Raw genomic sequence first — 25,610 nt, forward strand, 5'->3', positions numbered from 1 at the left:
CCTGTAAGTAAAAAGCTTCATAACTCAGCTGTTGCCACCTCCTCTCTGTTGCCTCATTTGTGTGATAAATTTTGTATTCCTCAGGCATTTGTTAAAGATCTGATCCTGCACGGCGCTGGGTGCCCTCTATACCTATAGGTTTCAGGGGGAGCTGAGGAGCTCATTACTTTGCAGGATAAAGATCTACCAGAAAGAATCCCGACTTAAAAGCTGGCTGTCAGCAGCTCCCACTCTGCCCTCCCTCATCCCAGCACCGCTCCACGCGCCATCACACAAGGGAAACAGAGGGCAGAAATTAGCTTAGTGAATCATCGCTAATTCCTACCAATTTAAATTCTGGTTTTCTTTTTCCTGCCTATAATTCAGCACTTTATTTACGGTTTTGCTTGGCCTGAGCGAGTCCCGAGAGCAAGGTCTGGAATTGCTGGAAGTTTTAATGATGTTGTTTCGCTAGCAGCTGCTGACTTACGAATCCTCCTATTTGTCGTAAAAACGATTTTGTTTCTCTGTGCATGCTTGGTTTGAACCACTATAGAGATAATTCTCATGCTTCTTGATAGCCCTTAAAAGCAACAGAGACGTGCAAATCACTCTCATATAGAGAGGAGAAATTAAGTGTTCAAAACCTAGATCAAAAAGTTGTCAAGCCGGCCTTTTCTGAAGACTTCATTTAAATTCAAACCCAGCCTACTCCAGGTTTGCACAAAGAGTTGTAAAGTTTCAAGTCCAGAAATCTCATAGGGTGGATCACCCTTAAAACCATGATATGAAATCAGTAGGCATTCATAAATTATTTTCCTGATTTCTCTTTCAATCCAAGTGAAACTCAAAATTGCAATGAAATAAGGTATGCATGCAGGAAGGCTAAATTTTTATCTCCGTTGATGAAACCTACAACAAACAGGAAAACACTAATTTCTTCTGGTGCTGTCATTTACTAGAATCAACATCATCCTTCCTGTCTTTATTCAGCAGAGAAAACAAAGCTAATCCCAATTTCTAAAGAGCTGGCTAATAAAGGAGTCAAGGGATCATTAGTCTAATTAACTCATTCCTGTTTTCAGTTTACATTTCATTATGCTATTACACTCTTTGAAATGTCAATTTTTAAATACCATAGAAAACTGTTTTACATATAGACATTATGTTCAACAAATCTGAGACATATAGAACAGTTAATATTAGAAACTTAATAGTATCCTGGTATGCAACTCAGTATCTCCCAGCCAAAGCACTATTGTAAACTTCATTTATTGATACAAAAATCAGGGAAGTATTTCAGTGACACTTGGCTCTTGCTTAATGGCAGTGCTTTTACTACCTGAGTATTTTATAATAGTCAGGTAGATGTCCTTGCAACCACTTTTGGTAATCAGACCATTTTATTCCGAACAAAAATAAATCAGGAAGCTACTTCCTGCCAGGTTTCTTTTTTTCTTATTTTTATTGGATGTCTTTCTATAGCTTAACATAATGAGTCACTCACTGCACTTTAAGTCAATTTTAAAATTGATTTAATGAGTCATCAAGTCATTTACTGTCTTTTAAGTCAATTTTTAAATAAACACAACTTCTGTTAAATTGATGGTAAGTTCTATAATCAGCTGTTTGAAAACAATCAACCTCAGTTAACAGCACGGGCTTCCCTGCTATGCTTGCACAGGCAAGTACAAATTTCATAAAACAATTAAATTAATGATATAGGTGAAATATTACATAATGATACATGCACACAAAAGCAAATAGGAAGGAAGCAAGCCTGTAAGCACACACACATCAACAGGCATTTGTCTGTCTGTACCTGTGAACATCTCACATGCACTGGCTTCCTTCCTACTGGGAGCACACAGCTCTTGCTTAGCATTCAATGCAGTAAATCACTAAATGTATGTAACACTACACACGACCTGTCTCCACACATCTCCTGAATTGCTCACATGTTTAAATTAGAGTTATACCACAAACTGTTGGACCACAACCTGAAAGATGAAGACATTTTGCCAGTATGCTTCTCTGCCCTGAAATATCCACAGGAGTTCAGGATACCCCACCAACTAAAATGGGCACAACTGGCACTATCTTCTTGGTATCCCCTTTTTTAAATGATCCTTGTGTATGTGAGAACCTTTTCTGGTGTGTCTGAGATCCATCAAATCCCTTTTTAAAACCTCCTGATATCACCTGGACCGTACCTACAGCAGAAACCTCACTGGGTAATTCCCTGGCAATTTTAATTTCAAAGGTCTGGAATTTTGTCTTCTGAATAGCCTGCCGAGATCTCTACAGCACATACATAACACCCTCAATTTGTGACAGTGTGCTGATACAAGTTCAGCTCTTCTGGGCTGTAGGTGCTACAGATAGGATAAGAAGTTAGTTTTAACATCCACCTGTTCAGTCTGTTGCAGGAAAAGAAGTTGTTGCTGGTTCCTAGCAAACAGAATGTGAGACTAGATATGCCACTGGCTGAGGGAAACCATGGAGCAACTCAAGGTCACTTGGTTCTGTAGCTCTGTGGTTCCTTGCACTGTGGAAGGAACGAGGGTGCAGCTTTACACACAAAAGTTTGGAAGGTATATCTGGGAATAGGGGTTTGCACTAGAAATCTCTAGCCTGGTGAGACACATGACTGCACCTCCAGATGAGAGAGGGATGTAGATATGTTTATCAGAACTTGAAACTGAGGGGAAACTTGAGCAATGGCAACCATGTGCACCATGGAATCCATGCAATGTGGTTTTGGGTTCACAGTATGGGGATCCCAGATCTGCAGGAAGCAAAGAGTATGTTACCATTCTGCTTTTTGTCACCAGCAAAAATACACTTGAGGAAAAGAAGGACCTTTGAAAAGATGTAAAGGAAGACCATGAGTGCAGTATGCGAGTAATTTAAATGGCTCAACAAGGATTAAACTACATCCATTAATTAATGTATTTTGAGAAAGTTAATGAAAAATAATGTATCTATCTGTCCAACACATAATACATGTATCTTTAATGTCATCTCTGCTTTAGGAGGATTGAATCCAGATAGAAACTGTGGCTAACGGGGTATCCGATAATGCTCCTGGAACAAGAGGTGAGCATTAGCTCTCATTAAGTCATGTTCTTAGTGTTATTTGGCTCCATGGGCTGCCCTGATGTGATCTAACAGGATGTGGCATGCCAGAATGCATCACAACATGTTTGGAATTGTAAAAGCACACAGATCCTCAACAACTAAACTTCCCTGCATCCCCTGGAATTGGAGTTCAGCATTCCTGATCAGGCACTGTCTCAGCTTTATTATAAACATGTTATTACTCCCACTGCTTGTTCAACAAGTATTTTCTCTCGTCTGTTTTCTAAACTGGCCAAAGGAGGTCAATGCACACTAATTTAAAAACAAAAGTACAGAATGATGCTTAAAGCTTTAACTTACTGGGATTTTTTATTGTCTTCCCCTCTATGTATTTTTATCACCGAAATCCAGCATTCCTGAGAGAAGACCAAGGCGATTAGGAGATACACACAGCTATTTTAGCAAATCACTTAAAAAAAAAAAATGGACTTGAAAGAAGCCTGAAACATTAGAGCAAAAGCAAGCACGAAAGAAGGAGCTGTGGCATCGTACGCCCCGTCTAACAAGGTATTGAGCACCGAAGCCCAGGGGACTCTTGGTACTCTTGCTGTGAAGATTAGACAAGAGCACTCGCGTAGGACACAGCAGGAATATGAAGGGACATGAAGTGAGCAATCCCAGCAGACAGCCTGTTGAAATGTCAGTCAGGCACTCTGCCTCCACCACCTTTCACAGAGCTAAACATCTCTTTATGTCAGAACAAATTGGGCAATCCTCAAATCTTTTTTTCCTCTCCCCTGACTTCAATGCGGCGCCGAGTGCTGGGAAGGAGCGCGGGAGGGAGCGCGTACAGACAGTTCACTTCAGTTCACATGAAAGAGCTCTGACACGCTACAAGGCTGAATACTGATATTGGCAACTCTTACAATCTTATCAGAGAGGCAGGAGCAGCAGCAGCCGCCGTGGTGCAGACCTTCCCCCTTTCCAATTACACCGGGTGGCTGTTCCTTTCCCAAGCATCCCGCAACGTCCTTTGAAAGTAAACTCCTGGGCTTGATCAAACAAAAGCAAACACAGAGTTTCCGTATTTATGAGCATATTTACTCCTGTCATCTTTTTCTTGTTTTCACTCCCACTTTCCCTCACTAGTCCATTAAGGAAGTCTAATTTTAACCAACATCTAACACAGTGCTCAAACGCAGACTGGTGAGTAACCACAATCTTACTTTAAATTATTTGCTTTCACTTACAAAATTCTGTACAGGGTATTTGGCTGGCGTTTTTGACTAAAAACCATACAGAGAAGTTATTTTTGCAGGAGAACAACAACACAGAAACCTTCCCATTAGAGAGTTGTTGGTATGATTGTATGAAGATACATGAATTAATGTCATTGATTTCTTTTTAATTAGATCCAACACATGAAAACATTACTTTAAAAATAAGCAGCCAATATACATTCTTAAAAAAAAGCATATGAAAACAGAAAAATTAACCCAGCCAAGACATGAAGAACTCTGTGAAACTGCTTTCAAGAACAGCAAGATTAACCTACTAACTCCATTATACATTATAAAGATGCTGGAAGTATTCTAAAGTATCTGTCTGAGCAAATCCCAAACAACAGAGACACCCCAAATGCCACAAAAATCTCTCCCCTGAAAAATAAACCCATAGTTTAAAAAACTTGAAAGTGAATACTCAATAAGAAAATATAAATAATTGGCCACTGCCATGCCTGGCCACCTACTCTTTAAATCAGAGGTTTATTGCAAGCATGATCATGTGTGCAGAATGATCAATTTCTAAGACTTAATTCTGGCTGTCTTCTAAAAGCTGCCTAGCATTTCTAATATTAATTGATTATAGTTAAAGATCAGATGCATTTCACTACAATTTTAAGTTTCTGTTTATGATATTCAGGCAAGTAAATGACTGTGTGTATGGATGAGACATTACCAGTCCATTTATTGCCCATTACCACCAAGAAAAGAAGCCCATACTGGAACAAACAGGGCAGCATTTCTGGCATTTGTTAAAGAAGAAAGCTTTGTAAGAAAAAAGAAATACCACTGATTTTTACAGGTGTTTAATAAAGATAAGCTGAAAAACGGGTTCCTATTTTAAGCTTGGTGATAGCTAAAAATGCATTCAAATATGTTCAAAAGCAATCTGAAGTCTCCTAAAAATGGGTGTTTAAAAGTGTTTAAGAAAACAGTAAAAATGCAAATATTTGTCACATTATTGTAGGATATGGGACAAAAATGCTCATAAATTCAAAGAACCCTGCTGAGGGAAACTGCATTTCATTTAAATATGACATTATTTGGAGTCATTAAAACAAAAATAATGTTTATCGGTTGCATTGTAAAGGTTACTGTGAGAAAACAGCCAAAGTTTGCCTGAACTCAAATGAGTGCTGAAAAGGACTGTGAGCATAACACCCTTAATTTCAATTGTTGTAGCTGTGCCATGGGAAATAAAAAGACTAAATGTAATTGATGACTCACTACTGTAGAAATACTACAGTAAAAATAATGAGGACGTATCTGTATTTTCAAGACTCTTGGTCTGTCAGTCTAATGTACTTCATAAACATTACAAGGAGAAAAATTTAAAAAGAAAAAACAAAAAGGGTGCCAATAGTGACGGCTGGCTTTTCACTCAGAAATGTGTTAAATCCCAAGAAGAATGTATACAGTGCCTTGTGATTGCTACAAAATACATGGTAACAGCCATCATCCCTCTGTTCAAAGATATTTCCTGATTTTTTATTAACAAACCCATGTAATGGGATACTTTGGCTACACAGGAGTAGGCTAATATGTTGGGTTTAATATCAAGAGCCTAAATCTCATTATTAAAAGCATCCAACTTTGCTGAAGAGAGATGGCTCCTAGCTGTAGCCATGAAGAGCCTTCTGCAACCCAATTTAAAAATCTTCTGTTTACATGGACTTGCACAAGCCTGTCTATACTCCTAAAAAACATCATGAAATAATGATAAAGGACCCCCAAAACCCTAGAGTTGCCATTTTGAACCTTAAACCTTTCCCTGCAGTCATTCTGAACCGTTAATTGCTGGTTAGCCGTACATGGAAATCAAGATGTAGATGCACGCAGATCCCTTGATTACACAGACATTTAGTCAGTGGCTTTACTACTGTGAGTAGTTTTTGGTGAAGCAATCAAATTAAGCATCCCATTAAATATCTGATGTAGGTAAATCAGGTCTTAAAATTTGATCCATCTTGCATCTCCATCTCTTAGACTTGATTGTATTTGTGAAAATCAATCATGCACTTGCCTTAGTCCTGCCTTAATTCTCCCAATGAATTTAAACACATCACATACAGCACTATTATGCGGTTTAAATTCAGCTATGAAGACCCATTATGGTTCTGAGTTAAAATAACTCTGCACTGCATCCCTCCAAAGAGTGGCTTGCTTGGACTGCCCATGAACTGATCTCACTTCCAACCTATTTTTTGTGTTTCTTTCCAATATGTTCTGAGCCACATGGTCTGAGGGGACAGGAAAAAGGGCAGAGATGTTACACTGCCTCTTAGTGCTGCTCAAATGCTGTAGTTAAGCAGATGCTTATTTACAATGCAACAGCTTATACCTAATACAGCTTCCTGAAGCTATTAAAAGTGGACACACAATAACTGCAAGCAGAATTTGGCTTATTGTCTCCACAGATTTGTGCTAATATACCAGTGTCTCAAGACATCATTTTCATAACAAGGAGGAGATTTAATTTCTGCAGATTTCTATAAAAAGCAATCTGGAAACTTCTCAACAATGATATTGCTTCCCATAAATGCCAAATTGGTAAAAACATCATAAGAGGAAAACAGAGCACACTGACAATATCATTTTTCCAACTTAAGTACCAGCATTATTCAAAGACATTATACTGCTAAGTATCCAAATAATTCATTCATTTTAAGGATTGAAAGCATAATATTATTTTGTTAAATTAAGCTCTTGCTTTCCAAATCCCTATTTTCCACTTAAACTGAGGGAATAAAGGCAACTGAAAACACATCTGCGTGCAAGGCTTTTCAGTTTTCAGGGATTGTTCTGTTCTGGTTGGGGTGTGCACTTCCCTTTTTGCTGATTACCAAAACTCAAAAGTAACTGCAATAACAATTGTAAATCCCTGCTTTGGATGATAAAATGAGCCTCAAGTATCATCATCTCATTCGCACCTTCTACTACTTGCAGGAAGGAGGAGGTTGGTGAGGGAAACCATCATTCACCTCTAACTTATTGGTACTGCTGTAATACAGTCTGTCCAGCTAAAAAGTAATTGTAACAACTGAAAGTGACTGTTTAAAATTATATCAAATATCCAAATTTCTGACTGTGGTAGCTTGGGGTGGAGGGGTAGACAGCCTGGTTTTAAGCAAAACCTATTAACTGAAGAATGTCAGGAGTCAGGACTTTGTGGTCATTTAACACTCCCTATAAATGAAGACTAGGTAACAGTTATTGATCTCAGTTTTCCTGGAAGAGGATCCCTGGGCTCAGTAGTGAGCAGTTTTGCTTCTCTTAGTTCATAAATACAAGAATAGGGCTATTGCTCAAATGCCACCCTAACTGCCGAAAATGAAATAAAAGTAAATTTCAGTGCAGTGTGGAAAGCAACACAGGTGTATTTCCACAGGGTTTTTCTGAGTAGATAGCCCAAGGTTAATATAATCTCGAATTTTCTTATGGGAAATACGGCATTGCCACAGCTGACCCCTGGTTCAATTTATTTATCATTTTCTTTGTGAAAGCCTACTCAAACCATAGAAGTATATAAGTTACTATTCTTATTTATTTATTGATCTTCCTTGTGCTACCATGGAACTGGAATACTCCTGCACACTAATGAATTAAGCCTAACAACACATAAGATGGGACTATGAGTATTTCTGCTGCCCAGGCAAGAAGCTAAACCAGGGAATAGGAAGTGTTGGGTTGTTGTACCTGCAACACAACTGTGTCACAAGAAACAGCTGGGAATGCTCATTGTCTCTCGTGTCTTATTGTTTTGTCATTCAAGGCTTTTCCCCATTTTCCTTCTTCCTAGCTACTTCTCCTGAAAACTCGGCTATAGGCTCATCAAATCAAAAGCTGATGTCTAAAACTTTCTGTGGAGCTGCCAGAAGCACCTCCATCACTGAAAATATATTATCACAGGATTTAAACAGAGAAAATTAATCCCCTCCCTCTTTCCACTTTCCCTTCCCCAAAATGAGAAAAACCATCTCTCCATCTCCAGACCCCCAGGTCAGATTAAACCCAGATGTCAAAGGAGAGACCTAGAAAGAGGTGCACATCCCTTCCAATGAGGATTTAAGGAGAAGCTGCATGAGTAGATGAACTGTTGAACTCAGTCCTCTGTCTTAAAAATACATTTCATTCAGATTGTTAATGCATGATATAAGTATCCAAAAGATGCAACAGAATTCTGAAATATGAATTAATGACGTATTGCCATCCCCAGCAAAATAATAAAAGTACAGAGATTAAGAGGCAAGCAAATCTTTTTGAATTGTAGAATAGGTTTATAGGTCTTCTAATAACAACTTTTACTCAAACCTTACATAAATAGGCTTATATGATACAAATATTATGTGGGCTATGTGGAAACTACAAGGTCCCTAATCATGTTTAGGGATTACTTGACAGAACAGAGACATTTCATTCCTATTGGACCTAGGGATTACAGCAAAGAAACATCTAATATTCCATTTTTTAATTTCATGCATTTTTTATTTACTTTTAATGATGCTGTATATATTCATCATCCTGAAATATTAAAACAGTATGAAAAAAGTAATAAATTGGTGGAAAATTTAGGGAATGGGAATGCAACAGCACGCAAATCATACACTATCAAGTGCTTGATACACATTTAAAATTACTGTCTAGTACAGCAAAGCCAAATTCCTGGCAGATTTCTGAAGCACAAAGTCACAATAAGAAGATCAGCAGAACAGACTGAAATAATAGAATATTCATCCCCCTAATCCATATGCAATTCTTTAGGGCTTTTTTTTAACAATGCATATGAGGTCTGACTGTATTCAGGATTTAAATAAGTTGTCTCTTTCTCTCTCTCTCTCACACACACACACTCTGTATATTTATAAAAAAAAAGTATATACAGTTATCATTTCTGCTCTACTGCACCCACATTGACAAGGTTAGCACATCTCCTCACACCTCAGATGAAACAATAGCATTTTAAACAACAAAAGTGTTAAAAGAAATACATTTATTCATACCATTGAAACCTCCTGCAACAGCTGTGTTGAAAGGAAGAAGTCCAGTTGCCTGGAAAAGGGATTTTTTTTTGTTTAGTATTTTTAACTCTTTCCTACATGACTCAGAATAATTACTGGTTAATTTAAAGCAATATTACATGTAGTTCCTGGTAAAATTTTGAAATCAGTATTGATTCTTTGAGATCATGCCTTTGCCTCCAGACAGATGTAATTTTAGATCTGGTATTGTATAAAGGAAGAGAGACCTAGAGACAAGTAAATCATCACTCAAAAGACAGATACTGATGATAAGGATGGTCCATGCACAAAACGTGCTTGAGGACAGGAGAGGTGGAAGTGGAGTATAAAACTTCCATTGCCATGCTTGGGATTACCAAATTATGTTCAACCAGTGCAAAGGCACAACTGAGCCATAGATGTTTTTCCAAACAGGATAGTATGAAGAAATTCATCCCCTGTCATATAGAAATGCAAAGTCTGATCCTTAGACCAAGCAGGTTTTGCATAGGTTTAATTCGCTGATCAGGCTGTGAAATATCACCGCCCCACACTCATTGTATAAGTGATATAAAATGAAAATATAAAATGAATGTACCCAAACATAAGACATTTCCACCAGTAATGTACGTGTGGACTTGCTAAATAAAGGTGCTCACATGTGATAATTATGATGGCCACATGCAGAAAGCAGCTTTCACAACCACCAGGACAGCTCTTGTCACAACTCTGTTAGTGAGGCGAAGGAGGACAGGTGATGGTACATGAAAAGCCATCTGGTAAGTGAGAAAGAGCAGCCACATTCTGTCGAAACCTGAATACCCAAATGTAGCCACAGGCTATTTGTAGTAACAGGTCTCATGAGAAATGGCCTGGGGTGTAGATTGCTGCCGAGCATTTTCCAGGACTTTGGGCTCCTACCCGGTGTGGGCCACGCTGGTCCAACCCTCTTGAAATCATGCTCTGGTGTTATTAGCCAGACTGTGATATCAGTTGACATTGCTATTCGTATTGCAAGGTTACTTTTAATTCAACACAGGCTAAACAAGCAATGTAAAAACATATTTCATGAAAGATTTTCTTTTTGCTGAGGAATCTGCTTACCTGCCCTTATTATGACACCTATCTACATTGACACAGACTTCAAACTTACTGGTGCTTATTGTTTACAGTTATCTAATTATTACTGATATACTGAGGGGGAAAAACCCCCTAAGCATACCAAAATCAGCAGAAGTGAACCCACAACAGGGCTAGAACACACCCATCCTGTGTATATGTTTTGCAGGCAAGTAAGCAAAAGAAGAACAACTCTTAGAAATTATTTGATATCTACTAATGAGAAAAGTGTGAAATTGCACAAGGAAATAAAAGACAAATGAACATAAAACTTCTGCTAGAAAATATGACCAAGACCTGTGTTAGCAAACAGGATCTAATAGCGCACAGTGAAATTAGGAGAGAAAGCCTGATAGACACCCTGCAGAGCTGCACTGGACCGAATCTGAAAAGCACAGGTGGCAGCAGCTTCGATGCAAATGTGCCACGTTTTTGTAAGACAGGGCAATTAAGTACAAAGTACCTTCTCATTTTGGGGGGTGAGCAAAAAAGGCCACAGAAGGAAGCTGGGATTTATTGAAGAGGAATGCATGTCACCCAGTGAAAATTAGGGTATGCCTGAAATACATCACTGCTACTCTCCCTTTTGCCATCCTTTATATTTTACAGGACATAACAGAGATCTATATGAGTTTCTATTTTAGTGAAGACAACAACAATTTGTGTGACAGAGAAGGCTAGAAAAGAGCAGCACAGCTTTTGTCCCACATTCTATATTTTGTTCTAAAGAAGAGAGCTATTAAACCTTTTCTGCAAGTGTTTGTAAATACAGTAAACACATTTTAATGTGCACAAAAGAATATTTTGTTTCCTTGTACAGATTCAGAGAAGTCGATCAGCCACATTCTTTAGAAAGCTTCTAAGCAAGCAATGCAAGACATATATTTGGAATATGAAAGTTTAATCCTACTCATTAAAACATGACAAACTTATAATTAATTGAGAATGGAGTCAATAATGAGAACATCCCTCAATGTAATGATGTTGGTACTATCAGCTTGTAATATGGGAATATGCTGTAGAAAGTGACGCATAATATGGAAAAATTACAGGTCAGTTTGAAAAAAGAACAGCCTGAAAGTTTTACCTTGAGTAGAATCTTTAAAACACAAATTTTAAATTCCCAAAAGTTACACTTTTCCAGTCTTCAAATGAGATAATACATTATGTTGTTTTCCTGTGATGAGGAATAATTCAAGGTCTTACATTGTCTGATTAATCTCTCAACCAATATTTAGAAAAGGTTTCTCTTTGAGCTAATCAAACTTGACAAAAGCAATCTTCAAACTATGCCACATTCACTGATTTGTAAGATATCTCAAACTTGTGTTTTATTAAATGCAGTTTAAATTAGCAACAGCTCTAAATTCACCTGCTTATGACACCACCTTAATCTTGCCAACAGTACATAAGGTAGGCAAAAAGACTGCACATGCAGATTGAAATTATTAGGACAAGCTGGTTGTTGATTTTTTTAAAAAAAAAAAAGAAGGATGCAGTTTTAGTTTTAAGATAGCACTCTCTATTGCTCACACGACATTGCATTTTGGGGGATAGTTGCTGATGGCATTCAGTTTACTTTTCCTGGAGATAACTGCCCTGATCTTACTGCATAAGGTCTCCCCAGTGATCCCTCCAAATAATGCTCATTTCTTTATCCACAGACAGAGGCTAAATTTTAGTATACAATCTTATGACATGCTTTGGCTTTCAGTATCAAACAGTATCTTTAGGTTAAAGGACATCATTCCAGAAAAGCAATGTTTTGAGGAAAACAACTAGTAAGGAAGCACTACAGCACTGCCAGGTAGGGACCACTGTGGGGAAGCACATAAACCATCCCAGCATTCACCTTCACCAAGAGTGTTAGTAGTTTCCTTTCTTTCTGTGAGTGGCCATATGTGTGCAAACAGGATTTTCCCATGGTTTGAGACTGTGTTTAAATTTGGTTGCCTGACTCTGAGCACTAAAAGAGATTCCCGAGTTAGCACAGCTAAGCAGGAGGGGTAAAAAACTGTGGTAGAGATGTAAGTATTAATTCCCTATTGCAAATGTTCCAAGAGGAAATCAGGCCTCCAGCTCATTCTTCCTCTCAAGTCACACTTAAGTTCTGGATAAATAAGTTTCTGAGTTACTGACTGCCCTCTATTTCCTCCTCACGGTTGTGTGCAAGCAAGAAACTGCATTTCTGGCAATGTCTATGGTAAAATAACACAATGCTCCATTAACAAAACCTCACATTAACAAAACCTGTTTTAGAAGTTGCTAGTGCAAATCTTTTTGGGACTCAAGGAAGGATATTCAAATATTGGGTAACATACTCTGACTGGGAAGACTATCAATAGAGTTTCTCAATTTGTTTATATAAATGGGCCAACACTTTTAAAAGCACTTCAGAGCACTTAACTAAAGCAAACAAGCACTTGAACTTTAAATATCTAGCAAGAGAAGTCATTGACAAGTATGACTTGACTTAGTAAATTCTAATATCTTTGCAACCTTTCATTCATACAACCTCTTTATGAAGAGAAGCACCAGGCTCCCATCTCAACTCCAGCTCTGCTCTAAGATACAGAATGAGTGGGGTGAGGAACAGCCTAGTCCCCTTTTAGTTCTTTTTGTTAAAGCCAACAGCTTTGCTTCTTCCTATACAGGGATTCTGGGTCCATAATAGTCTTTATAAAGCAGCTCCCTGATTTTGAAAACTTATTCTCGCTCTTGTTTGACCCTTAAAATAGGAGTACTTCATCTTATAAACTTTGTTTTCCTGATGTCCATGGTATCTAAGCCTTAATTTGGGAATATAACATTTACCAAACACCATCCTACTAATTCCAAAAAGGTCTGGGGATAACTTTCTATACTCAGGACTAGGGTGCCTTTGATAAGTGGTCTCATCATGGTGCCAGTGTCACGTGCATTTTTTATATCTTCCTATTTATAACATAGCTCTTCTTGGCTACTGCATTATACACAACCACAGTGGTCATTTCCTGACCAAATCAGTGGGATCTGATTCACATACACTTCTCTGCTGACCAGCACCCAAATGAGCACGACAAAGGATTATTCTGGAGTTTTGGATGATTCGGGGTTTTTTTAAACTGATGTCTAGTTCAAGTACTAAGTTGGCCCCTATAAACAAGAAGGTGGTAAAACAAGTATTTCTGATCTGTAGCAGGTAAATCTCATTCCCTGAAATCCTGCAACATATCTTGATTTTTATTCCTCTCATAATATGGCAGAAAAGATGTGGCAGAAAAAACCCTTTATTTTAACCTGGTTTTCACCACCTTAGAAAAAGGAAATAAAGTATTTTTAAGCTATATTCAGCAGCTCAATGGCCACACTGCAATTTTAGTTTGCTAGTTTTAGGGGACACGCTGCATGTTCTGGAACTGGCTGCTTGGGATTTGTACTGATTAGTCTGGTTATGAACATTCTCGAAACAGTGTTTTGGTAGGAAAAGACCCTAAAGTTGATACAGTTGAAAATATGAAATACTCAGTGCTAAAGCCTCAGACTATGCGCAGCTCCTAAAAGAAACAGCTTTGAAAATTCTTTGAAATACCATGCAAGTCATAATTGGGTTTTAATGCATAAAATGGCTCAGTAATTTAAATGTTTGGAAAAGAAAACAGTCTTTGCTAGAGTTTATGAAGTGATAAGTCTATTTCTTAGAATTATTAACTATGCAACCTGATTTTGAACACAAGCATCTCCTAGCATATGCTCCCCACAGCTGACACCATGAGAGCACACAGTTTTACCAAATTAATATTCCAGGACCCAATTCTGATATTAGAATCCCATTCCTCACCTCCCTGCCTTGAGTAAGTGCGTTGGTTTCTACAGAAGTAGTTTTACTTTCTATTCTTAAACAAGTGAAATCAGGATTAAGGTCTGCTCCTCATGCATTTGGTTCTACTGAGTGACAAATTAGATTTGTATGTACAGGATGTATATACATAGATACAAATGTATCATGACATTTCCACTAGAAACTTTACCAAAAAAATCAAAAAAATAACCCCAAACCCAGAAAACGAATGACATTCAAGGATAATACAATACTCATTCACTTATAGAAAAATTTTAGTAGCAAATGTATATTAGAAAAACAGATGAAGTACAGCCAGGACAGCATAAAAAATGCTTTTGGGAAAGAATGCCCCAAATAATGTCCCATTTTAGAACAGTGATAAAACAAGACTATGACAAAAGAAAATGCAATTCAGTTTTGAACTCACTGCAAATAAGTAACAAGATCTAATAATTTAGAAAGTCCTTAAAGAGCTCATGGCTTTGGTAGAAATGAATCAAATGGTGAGGTGAAATTAAAGAATAGGAGAATAAACTTACACAAGATGACCTGAGAAAGAAAAACAGACAAAAGCAGTGAAAAGAAACAGACCCAGGGAAAGTACTATTTCATTCTAATAATAGATTCATCAACAGAATATCCATACACACTAACACCTAATTTGAGCATCCTGAATTCTGATCCTGATTTCCCGAGATGGCAACTACAATATTAAAAAAAACAAAACTTAAATTGCTCATTACTAGAAATAGATTGATTTGCATGAGAAAAATATAGAGTTAAGATTTCCATTTCATTTACGAATATTAAGATCCTAAAATAAAGTCTGAAAGTAAGTCCTAACTCCCAGGCTAACACTTCCCTCCTGTTGGTGACAGCATCATTGCCCCTGGGACCTGGGAAATGCTATATATGGTGGCCACAGGGAACAGAATGTTTGTGTTAGCCCTGAAAACCTGAACAAGGGCTCAGGAGATGAGTGTGAGAACTTGTAATTCTATCTGGTATTCAAAGACAAACAAACAGAGAAACATCCAAGTGGGAAACACCATCAACAGCAAAAGGCCAGACTTCACTTACACCCACCTGAGCAAAAGCCACAGACATGCTCAGCTTTTCTATTTCTCTGTAGCTTTTCTCCCTTCAGTAAAACTTGCTGGTGCACACAGCTACTTTATTTTTAAGTATGTAAATGTAAAATTGACTAAAGACACATGAGTTTACCCTGCTGCAGAAGCCAATTGCCAGAGTAATCCAATGTGGTGCATGCTGGACACGTGATGATGGCTGATATTCTGCAGTCAGCACATTTCAAATTGCTTAGTGGTTTTGGGTTTTAAATTGCTCACCAAAGACTAACTTCAGTTATATTTGGGTCGGGTTTTTTGGGGGCAGGGGGGAGAGAGAGGGGAGTGGATGGTATTAAATTTAATAGAAACAAATCACCAAGATATTATAAAAACAGGAGTTAATTTATCTGCTGCTCTAGAGAATTGCTTGGGAATATAAATTTTAGCTTTTCCATACCTGTAGGTCTAAGCTAAACATTAGGTTGTCTGAATTGTCTTCATCCCCTGAACACTACATGTGAGAACTTAATTTTGTGTTCTAGCATTTTAAGTAGAGTTGCTATATAGTTAAGAGCCACCTTAATGCTCCTCAAAACTATTCTGAAGTACAAGACAACCCTTCATTTTGAAGGTAAGAATCTGTCAACTTCTAGGACCTTCAGCCACTAACTCTTCTCTCATCCGTAAATGTCTAGCACGTTCCCCTTTTAAACTCACTGAACACCAACAGCAGCCAAAACACATTTTTGACATCACTAAAACACTGTTTCTGATGACCCTGACACTCAACAAAGTTCAAGAGCAGGAGCAAAATTTGAAAGGTTGGTTTAAAGATTAAGCCTGAGCCCTTGCTGCACCTGAAGGGACACACTTCAGGAGGCAAACACCCCTCCCACTGCTGGCTGTGTCTCCCACCCCCCGGCAGCTGCGGTGTGCTCGTTGCACCAGACAAATTGCAGAGGAGAGGGAGCGAACCCCCTTCATGGACTCACCATCCTTTTCTAGTCACATTCACTACGCATTGCATTAGAAAATCGTAACGGTGTTAAAATATTTTGGCAGGATTTGTTATGGCCAGATCACTCACTTCCTTTGGGACACACAAAGCCTCCTCTGGCAATGAAACAGCCCAAATGTCAGCAAATCCTATAGAACAGAAAACGGTCTGTCAATGTAAAGCCTAAATGAATCTCCAGTTAAGCAAAACAAAACAAAACAAAACAAAACTGTATAACATAAAATGCACATACAGAAAAAAAGAAACAACCTAGAAATATGCACTTTTTATTAAGGTTTCTTTTTTTTTCGCCCCCACCCTCCAGAAACTTTTGAACAGCATTACAATGAATTCATCACAAGGTGATATTAGAGCACAAGCTCCCTCCAAGTGTTACCAATTCACGGACAGATTAGAGGGCACATTAATAACATAGTTAATATGAAGTGTTTAGAGCCTTTACATCGGTGACAAATACGACTCAGCCAAATTTCCTGACCATTGAGGCCACGGAGGAACAATTTGGTAGATTTCATCAACAGTTCTAATTATGTTCCTGTCAAGTCGAGAACAAAGTAATCCATAACTGGGGGGCTGCTTGGAGACAGTGCCACGTGAGAGTAATTTATGCCCAGGGCCCTCGCTGTAGTTAGTGTGCACAATGCTTGACTAACAAGTGGGTTCAAAAAAAGGAATTTATTAGGGAAAACACGGCCCTCCAGCTCTGAGCAGCTCATCAGGTGCAGGCTTAGCAGGAGTTATGAGGCAAAGTCTTTTTGTTTATAAAAGCATCTTAAGTCTAGACTGGCCTCAGCAGGTTTTAAACCATAGGATCTTAACCCAAGGCTTCTGCTGGAGCTAGGTAAGCCCACTGCCAAGGCCAGGGTGCAACCCAGCCCCCTTTAAAATCATCTCAGTCTTTGGGACAGTGGCAGTACCACCTCAGAGGCCAAGTGGTACCAATGCCCTTTTGAAATCCTATAAATAACACGCTAATGAAAGATGCAAAGGCATTATTAGTAACAGTAAACTAAAACGTCACAATACACCATGTGTTTCTTACACAGCCCAACTGGGAAACAGGCTGAGAAAGGGAAAGGGAGGGGAGGAAGGTAAATGGGGAGAAGCTGTCATGTAATTTTAAGTCATTTTCCACTGTGATCTATATTGGGATATGGCTTCTATCCTCTCAAACAGGATCATTTTATACATGACATTTTATATCTTGCTGCATTTCACAAAGAGGCAAGAATGTCTCCCTAGTGCTCAAAGTGCAAAGCCTGGCAGTGGTCATTCAGGATCAGTTACTTGCATATGCAGGGAGATGTTAGAGAAAGTAAAATGATGCATTCCAAACACATTTAAGAACATTATCTGTAAACAGAGGGTAAAATAACATTAGCAAAAAATTAGATCCATGTGAGAAACACAAAGCACTTAATGGGTTTTAAAGCATAGTTTTCTGAAGGTTCTGTGCGGCCCCAGGAAGGCTGACTTCTTCACCCACATTTCCCACTGCTAGAATGCGTACAGGTATGCAGATTCATACCCACATGACATTTCTTGCCAGTGAATTTTAGACTATAACAATGCTATTGGCTTCACTAAACTATTGGTCTTAGTTACATTTTAAATTACTAGTTGACCACTGGCACAGAGGAAATGCAGAAGTACATCCATAACCTTCTCCTTTCACAATCTAGTAAAGTTTCTTATCCAGATTTGCTTGGACCTGTAAATTCTCTGATATCAAGTCTAGGGACTTTCCCAGCACCTACTGAGTGGGACAGAATTAGTCTCATATGACTGAAGCGTCAGAGATTTATGGTTACTTGCTCCCAAGGATGAAAAAAAAAAAAAATTAAAAGCAGTGGTGGCTTTGCAAAGAGGCAAAGAGGAAAGGGAAGAAGGCAGTCTCATTCTGAAGATGTGAAAAGAGAAAACCTTTCTGCAAGTCAGGGAGACAGTCATTCAGAAGCCAAGCAATGCCTGGACGTTCTAATTCCCAGACTCGTGATTCAGTCACAAGACATGCTTCCTTTCCTGGTGAAATGTCATGCTGCCGCATGCTTCTGCTACAGAACACATCCTAACCAAGTGTAGCAAAAGCATGATGATCCCATTAAGTATCTAACATCTAATACCTTGTGAAAACTAATTTAGTGCTTTATCAAATCTCTAGTTTGTATGTAGAGCATAAACTGGCTACATTTGCTAATAGGGCAGATTGACCCGTCCCATATATTATCAAACCACATCAAAGTCTGCTGGAGGACGTAGCCTTAGCTACTTATTATCCCTTGCATTAACTCTCTCACTAGCTACTCAGCCAATATATTTTCCTGTAATACATCTGTCATGATTTTGCAGGGAAATCAGCAATTCTGAACAGTGCAGCAGTAAGATAACAGGACTAAACCCATCATGGTCGCCTGGCTTTCCAATCTACTGCTAATTGGCATGGACAGAAGCCCTTAGAGCTGGGCTTCTACAAGAGCACACCACTGCTGGGCCCCAGAGATTTGGCCTCTTAGTTAGATTTGTATTTTTAGAGCTTGAGTCATTTATATGATTTCTTCACAATTTATTACATGCAAGAGAAATAAAGTTGGATGCCAACACCTTCAAATTTATAAGACTTTTTTTCCTTCCCTTTGGCAGAAAAAGGTTTTATTTTGCAAGAGAACATGTGGCTTAGTAATCAGGAAAGAAGTGCTAGAATATTAGTAACAATAATGTTGGCAACATTAGATACAATGACAACATCTTTCTTGGCTTGAATGCTATGCAATCATATTCCCACGTGTTTATTTAGGGTCTTACTTGTGGCACTCCATAATGAATTATATATCTGAAGCCATGTTTCTAAGTGTCTGGGAACTTGCATATATGGCTAATAGAGGCTCTGGATGGTTGTTTTGTTTCAAATTAACAATTGCTACTATTTTCTGATAGATAGTGTCTTTGGACTTGGAAACCCTGAGCCATTATACATGGGTCTCTTACTGACCTTTCTGACCATTTAACTACCTGTCATCACTGGAGTGAGTGGTGGAATATGAAAAATAAACTAAAATAACAAAATACTCCCTCTTCAAACAGAAATCCACTCAACAGAAATAAAAGATTCTTTCACATTGCATATGTGATTGTGTATACTTCTGAAATAAAATTATATCCATCATACAACCCTAGTTGTTCACATTTAATCCAAGATTTATTTTCTCTTTTTATGGCTTCTCAAGCACTCTCATTTTCTTTTCCCTTCTAACTTCTGTCCCTTCATGTCTTTAAATACAAATGTAAACAAGTAAAAGGCATTTAGGGTTAAAAAAAGGCAACTGAGACAGGACGGGGTAACTTCAAAATGGGGCATGTGAAGGTATCATCAGACAGTTTGTATAGTTTCTTGGTGATCCCTGATCCCATTGTTGATGGATCATTTTTAATCCAGAGAATATTAAAAACTGCTTGCAGCCCAGCTGTGGTTTAATATTACCAACAAAGGCGGACCAATACAGTAGTTTTTCTACAGAGTAAAACTGCTAACAAGTAAACTCTCAGCCAGGGGAAATAAATTAGACAACAACAACAAAAAGGCAGGCAGTGAGTTAAAGCACCACAATTCCATGTTACTGAACTGAACTACAAGTCTTTGGAGCTTCATCCCTCCTCCCTTCCCTTCCCTCTGTATTTTTCTTCTTCTGTTTTTATGTTGAAATCACAGGAACTACGCAGCCTAGCAAGGCTGTAATCACTCAGCAGGAACCTGGCACAAGCACAGTGCAACCACCAGCCAGGCAGCAGGAAACTGAAGGAAATCTCTCTCTCCCTCCCCCCCAGGTTTCTTAAAAAGGGCTCAACGTGAATGAATCTTCCCGGTAGCCACCAACAATTTCTTATTCCTTCCGAGCAATCATCAATTTCAGCATCAAGTGGTTTAGTGGCTCTACAACTGGTAGTGGTAGTGGATGGAGTAAGCCCAGCATGCAAACGTTTTGTCTAATTTAAAACCCTTATGCTGCCGAATCAAACATGACAAGACAACAGTAAAAAGAGAGGCTATTATCCCAAATGAGAGTCCGCGGATGGCTGAAATTGGCTTGAGTGGCAGAGACAAAAGAGGTGGAAGGAGCAGGGACAACCAGGCATGATAATAGGAGATACAGTGTGCACTTTCTCCCCCACCCCCGGTGCATTCACACACATCCCATCTGGAGGAAAAAGGCAACATTTCCAAGTTTCATGGCCAGGAAGAACAAATACACTTAAGAAGATTCAAAATAAATTGATACCTGTACAGCATCTGCCCCATGGATATGGGGAAATGTAACTTAAGAGACATCACCCTTTCAATAGGAACCCTAACATCCGAAGACAAAACCTGTCATTTCCTACCTGAATTCATGTCCTGCTGCCCCAAGTTCATTCCCATGAGCTGAGAAGCAACTGAGACAGGACGGGGTAACTTCAAAATGGGAATAATCTGTGGTGTGGCTACTCATGAATAGCTGCTACACACAACCAGCTCACAAAGAGCCCAGATCTCAAAGAGCTGCTGGGGAGGAAATGTGGAGGGCAGAGGAATTAATTTTGTAAGGCAATTGAGAGACCACAAGCATTCTCACGATGTTGAGAGCCATGAACCCTGGTGATGGCTTGCAGCTCACAGAATGATGACCTGTGGGATCACTGGAGAGCAAGCAAGATTGCTTGTCTTTTGCAAGATTAACAATTTAAAAGTGCTGAAATTAATTTTGTTTAATAGCTGTGGGTGCAGACTCCTTACAAAGTAGGTTGCAAGGTCAGCAAGCCTCCTAAAGCCTTTTAAAATGCAGCTTTTTATAGGGACAGTAGATTTAGGGTGGCTTAGGGCTTAAAGATCTAAAAAGCAAAAGAAGGGTAAGAGGTCATTTCCTACCACTTCCAAATCTTAGGTGAAGACATGTTCTCAGTTTTGCTTCTCACTATGACATACAATTATTGGTATATTCAAAGCTACTTAAGGCAGTATGTGTTTCTTAGGGTATGCAAAGTGAAAAAAGACAAAATCAACCAAGAGAACCAGATCAACCAGCACATAGCAGGCTCATCAGACTCATACTGGAACATGTCCACCTGTGTTGCATAAAAGCAGTGGGAGATGAGACAATAAATCTGGGAGACGAGAAAATAAATCTAGGAGACTGAGAGACTGGGAGGGGAAAGACAAGGGCAGGGGGAGTGCTCACACCCTTGCCATCATTCAGAAGTAGTTCACCTGTGATTCACATCTGCCTTCTTATACGAGATCATTACACTCTAAATTACTGTACTGTACAGAGTGTTTCAAGGAACAGCTGGGCTCAACACTAAAACCAAAACCAACCATTTAAAAGGGATGTGCTCAGTTTCACACCCTAGTACATGTGAGCTATTGCTCACAACACAGCAGAATCTGCTGATTAGTGCTCCCTTCTAGGATACTTTTTTCCTACATTTTTGCCAACAGCATCCAACTAACTGCACAGGTAAAGCTCATAGCGTGTGCTCGTCTGGGAAATAGAAACGGAATGAATTTTGCACCACTGTGTAAGATGGTCTGAATTTGCTGAAATTAAGCAACACTGCCTTGAAAAATATTTGCATTGTATGCGGGTGGACCCGTGGGAAAGGGGGACTCCAAATTTAAAGAGCAGTCCAACCTCAAAAAAGCATGCATCCCAATGCAAAGAAACATTCTGTATGTATAGAAACCCACTTGGTCTCGCAAACATATTCAGGGAACCGAGAACCCCGGGGGAGGAAACAATCACAAAGGATACAGCACATGGGTTTGTTTCATCCTGCCCCCTTCTTTTAAATCTTTTTCCCCATAACATGAAGGAAACATGTGGCTAAATTTTCAAAGAAAAACCAAAACCAGTAACATGCCAAGCATCAGGCATGCCAGCTGTTCCTAGGCAGCCCACCCTGGGGACAAGTAAGTGTCACCCAACAGAGAAACCTGTGTCACCCAGCTACACAGGCAAACAGAAACCCTCCAGCCTTTGCAGCGTGATTTCCTGCGTAACCAAACTTCGTTACTGTGATCCGGCAGAGAGAGAGGCCCCTTCCCTGGCAATGAGGTAACTGATGGTCATTAGGGAGGACAGAATTAATTCTGCTGCGAGCCTGGTGCTGACAGTGGCCAGAGCGAACACACCAGCCATTTTTCTCAGCCTCTTCCACAGGGAGTTGGAACAAAGAAAGGAGCTCTGGGGAAATACTGAAGGCATTACAAGAAAATAATTTTAGATGCATATGAATACTGCCACCAAACACTGTGCGCTGTCAGGCTGACATATGCTAGTGTTTGTGGTGTTTGTTTAGTTTTTTTCATCTCAAAGTTGAATTCATATCCTCACACAGCACTCCAAGACAAGTCCAGTTCACAGTTCAGCAAGGAACTCCTTAAAAGGCAAGCATGATACAGGTCCTTAGGGCACCTCATCCATCCTCCACTTGGATGGCATTCTCCACCAAGGGACCCCATTAGGAAGGAAGGGCAAACTGAAATCCTAACCCAAAGCAGTTTGAAACAGCACCTGCATACTTGTGTAGCAGCGATGGATGAGCCTCCATTTGTCTTCAAAGCATGGGAAGCCAATATATCTGCTTCAGAGCAAACTCAACTTTACTTTCCAACCTTGTAGTGTACTTAAAGCTAAAATGTATATCATCTTACTATCTGTGGATAAGGCAGCAAAGAAGTGTCACCCAAGACTCCAATTAAACAGACTCGAAGTGATACACTTCCAGTGCAACTCCATACAGCAAAACACCCTGTTTTTCACTGCTTAGAATCAATTGCCTAGGAAGGCATTGCCCTGAGCTACAAACAGTTTCCTTTCCCCCTCTCCACAATGGAATAACCAGAAGCATCTTATTCTAGTACAAAGCTTGCTGGAAAAGGAATGCTATCAATACCAGAGGTATCACAGATCCTACTCTCCCTGCAGAAAGTTAGGCCCTTCCAAGCAGGAAGAAACAATATGTTTGTTCTGTGGCCAAAGTAATTATAGACTTGTGTATATTGCTTTATATTTCTCTTCTCATAAAAGAGCTTTGTATTGGTGTTGAACAAGCCGAGTTATGAGACTGGAAGTCTCCAACCTAAACTTAGGTCTGGCAGAAGTAGAAAGAGCTTCACTCACTTCAGGAAAGATGATTCTGTGTATGCCAAGACTGAACATGGCCAAATATTCAATACTGCCCATTAAAATATTTAAACTTGGATAATATATTTAAGTATATATCTTCAGACTTCACATGTTAGTGTAGCAATGATATAGCATTGCAGGAGGAACTCCCATTCTTCTTCCATGGGGGCAGTTCTAAAGGAGAACACAGATTCAAACACTGTAACTTGAAACATGCTTGACAGAAGAATATTACATTTCTAAAGCTGGTCACCTGCTTATAGGAATCTCTATCCAGGGCTCTTATTTACAGTTCAGGGGTATCTATTGTTCCAGGTGAGATCCTCCTGCACCAGGAACAATGCACCAAGTGCAATGAGAGAAGACCACCGTGACCAATACACACTGCAGCTCAAATGGACCAGCCAGAGAGCTGCTGGGAGCACAGGTATTTCTTGTGCTCCAGACAGGAGCCTAAACCTAAAAGTGACCCTGTCCCAATGCAGCACCATATCACTTCTAGCACCAATTAGGCTGACCAGAACTGGATCTATCTGCCTGCCTATTCAGTTCATATCAGGAGAAAAGGAGAGAGAAAAAAAAAAGAGAGAGGGAAAAAAGCAAGCAAGGTCAGGCACTTATGTATAAGCCACACAACTCGTATGAGCAACAGCAACAGGGACCCAAATCCCCAAAGCAGCATCAGAAACTGCCTCCTCCTGCTCAATTCACAATTAATGTGAACAACTCATCTCACTTCAAATACCAGACTAGTTCTCTTCCTGTCTGTGTTTAAAATCACAAAAATATCTCCCACCAAAAGGCTTTTCACATATCTGTATTTACTGTCTCTGAAGCCAGCAAGAACGCTAATCTAGGTATTCTGCCAATTTACAAAACCTAAGGGGTGTGGATGGAGAGATGTGCTCTCTGCCATGCTAAGGAAACTCACAGGGTGTCATCCTAGGTGACTTCAAAAAACATATGGATGATATGTCTAACAAGACTGTCCCAAACCTCACATTTACACTCTGCCTCAAAATTTTCACCTTTTTTTTTCCCTACAGAATTTGAACTGCTCCTGACCAGCAGGACAGTGGAGGAAATTCAAGAGCCACACTCTTCCATCTGCTTTTCCTTGGGATCAAACTGTTCTCACAAAACAAATCTGTTGCCTCAAAAGCACTTTTCCCCTCAACCTGTAAAGTCCTAAAGACCTCTCAGAAAAAGTCTCCACAGCCTAGAAGATGACAATGAAACATGAAGCCCAACCACCTCCTCACCATTGCTGTGCCTCAGCACTATGTGCCCACAGTATAGCACTAAATTTGAAGGCCTTGCAAAAGAAGTGGGACAGGGAAGAGTTGGAAAAATGAGACTGAGATCTTGACAGAAAACAAAAGAATGTAGACTTAAGTCAGACAGCTTCGGCTGCAAATGATCTCCATGAGCTTCTGCCTCTGTGTGACACAGATGAAAAGAGGTTGCTCTTTCTCTGAGACACCAAAAATGTCAGAGTCCACCTGTGATTTTTAACACACACACACACACACACACACACACACACACACACACATTATATATATATCTATACATAAAATTATGTAGGTAGTGAATACTAATTTTACTGAAATCATTGCCATACCCAAGATTATTAAGCATCAGTGCCATGAGAAACATCAAGCCCTAGTCATGATACCTGATGTTACTCTCTTCATCTCAACATCTTCACTCCTAACAATCAAAAGCCCAAGAGACACCATACCCATAATGGTTTTCCCAAAGCCATGGTAAGACTCAGATCAATCTGATGCCTCTTGCAATGCTCAGAAAACTGGAAAACTTACTATTTTTATTGGGAAAAATAAAAAGCAACCTTGCAGTCACCTCTGAACTTCTGTCTGTACCACTGGGATAAACGCACTCAATATCAGGAAAAGAAGCACTAGGAGGGCTTTTGTGATGCAGTACATGAAAAAAAAGAAAGGCGAAAAAAAGTGTTACGACATGTCCTGTTCCTATTCTGCTAATATTTTTCTTTTTACATAAAGCCTCCTTTTATTAGAAAAAAAGGTCCCATTATTTTCAACAGGATTTTAGG

The 25,610-nt window shown here is 39.3% G+C and overlaps 1 protein-coding gene across 39 annotated transcripts in view; it reads right to left on the reverse strand.

Annotated features, from left to right (window-relative positions):
* ESRRG (estrogen related receptor gamma) overlaps positions 1-25,610 on the reverse strand; it is a 389,887-nt gene that overhangs the window by 207,217 nt on the left and 157,060 nt on the right. For 12 of the 39 annotated variants that reach the window (XM_038131550.1, XM_038131552.1, XM_038131549.1 and 9 more), the window contains one exon: positions 16,345-16,498. The exons of 16 other annotated variants lie outside the window; for them this stretch is intronic. In XM_038131550.1, coding sequence (XP_037987478.1) covers positions 16,345-16,379 — 35 coding nt within the window. In that variant the 5' untranslated portion in view covers positions 16,380-16,498. Of the gene's footprint in view, positions 1-9,343; positions 9,385-16,344; positions 16,499-25,610 lie in introns of those variants that run through there. 11 more of the 39 variants (XM_038131540.1, XM_038131569.1, XM_038131579.1 and 8 more) reach the window with 2 other exon arrangements.

The sequence above is a fragment of the Motacilla alba genome, chromosome 3 (assembly GCF_015832195.1).
Source record: "Motacilla alba alba isolate MOTALB_02 chromosome 3, Motacilla_alba_V1.0_pri, whole genome shotgun sequence".
NCBI lineage: Eukaryota > Metazoa > Chordata > Aves > Passeriformes > Motacillidae > Motacilla > Motacilla alba.